General features: G+C 39.8%; 1 protein-coding gene across 1 annotated transcript in view; it reads left to right on the plus strand.

Annotated features, from left to right (window-relative positions):
* The window catches only part of LOC106105650 (periodic tryptophan protein 2 homolog), an 11,971-nt gene that overhangs the window by 5,341 nt on the left and 4,895 nt on the right, over nucleotides 1–1,735 (plus strand). The window contains exons 10-12 of the mRNA XM_013286074.1: nucleotides 1–98; nucleotides 951–1,093; nucleotides 1,553–1,700. Of these exons, the coding sequence (XP_013141528.1) occupies nucleotides 1–98; nucleotides 951–1,093; nucleotides 1,553–1,700 (389 nt within the window). The remainder of the gene's footprint in view (nucleotides 99–950; nucleotides 1,094–1,552; nucleotides 1,701–1,735) is intronic.

Below are 1,735 nucleotides of genomic sequence, written 5' to 3' on the forward strand. Positions count from 1 at the left end.
TGCGCCTCTGGAACTGCATAGAGACCAGCACCGACTCCGAGCTCATACAACTAACGTCTGACGCGCTGCAAGTTGCGTATAGACCGGACGGTGAAGAGGTATGAATCAAGATTAAAAAATAACTGTAACTTGTGAATTCGTTAATACGAAATAAAAAAAGTAACCTAAGTTACTCCCGCATACATTAGCTATCTTCCAGTGAAAGTTCCTTCGAAATCGGTCCAGCCGTTTCGGAGGTTACCTAAAACAATTTTTTTCACAAGTTTTATTCTTAACTAGCTGTCCCCAGCGGTTTCATCCGCATGAAACTATGAAAATTTTACTTTAATGTTTCCATTTTTCAAATTATCAACAGCAAATGTCAAAATGACATGACATGACAAACCTTGGCAATCTTGCTTCCTTGACGTTGACAACAACATATGGTCTCTTTCCCACATTAAGCTTTTTATCCAAAATATTTACCCCCTAAGTTTAATGGCGTGAAAATATATAGCATAAAGCGTGACGTAAGTGTAGGGCTTTTTATTAAAAAAAGAATTATTCAAAAATATGTTGTAATTGCTGACATCTTAGGCAACAAAGAAGTGTGTTTACACAACTATGATTGGTTAATTCTTATTGGCATGTCAAAGGTATATAATTCAATGTAAACTTTTTTTTTTATAACATAAGGTGGCAAACAGGCAAGCGGTCACCTGAAATCGCCAAAGTGGCGAAGCGACCGCTGCCCATAGGCATCCGCAATTGCGGATGCGTTGCCTACCCTTATCCGACGGAGGAGGAGACGCACATAAAGAGGATATTTCCCCTTCCTATGCATCTCCTCCACTGTCATATCCACTTCCTCTTCCCAACCTTTCTTTACAAGAAAAGGGTGGTAAAGAGAAAGGGACTTAAATTAGGCCGTGTAAAAAACTGTGTCTTATTTAGTTTTCCTTATGGTCCAGATAGCAGTGTCGACGTTGGACGGCAATATAACGTTCTTCAGTTCGGGCGGCGAGCAGAGCGGCAGTATCGAGGGCCGCGCGGACCTGGGCGCCGGCCGCGGCGACACGGACCTTGTTACAGCTAAGCAACAACTTAAATCTAAGTTAATATCACATTTTTACACTATTTTATTCACTAACGCACTTCATCATCATTTGGATGCATTTAAAATCGTTTAACTGTCACCTATTGTATCTTTCTTGTATTAACGGTCGAATATTGAAACGATATTGAAATATGCGATGTCTTAAATGTAGGCAACGCATCGCCAACGTTCGCCATTTTGGCGGATTAAGGTTGCCACTTGCTCGTTTGCCACCTTATTGTATAAAAATGCTTAAATTCTATTAACATTTTGATGTCTGATATTTTGTAAACGGCGTTTATTAAGCGAAGTGTCCGAGATTCGTTTCAATATTTAGTCGGCCAAAATCACAAAAAAGACTGAAAAGAGTGTTATTAACTATCCATTTTTTTGTATTACTATTCCTATATCTAGTGTATCAAAGTTTACTGTAAATGTATTGTTTATGTAATTTTAAGTAAATTAATGTAATTTCAGGGCTTTCACGACAATATGTTACTCGGCGGACGGCGGCAGCGTGCTGTGCGGCGGCAACTCCAAGCACGTGTGCCTCTACAGCGTCAGGGAGGCCGTGCTCCTCAAGAAGTTCGTCATCACGCAGAACAGATCCCTTGACGCTATCAGTGTGAGATATTCATTATTTAATTTAGAAATTTAAAA

Source organism: Papilio polytes, unplaced genomic scaffold (assembly GCF_000836215.1).
Source record: "Papilio polytes unplaced genomic scaffold, Ppol_1.0 DF822733.1, whole genome shotgun sequence".
Taxonomy (NCBI): domain Eukaryota; kingdom Metazoa; phylum Arthropoda; class Insecta; order Lepidoptera; family Papilionidae; genus Papilio; species Papilio polytes.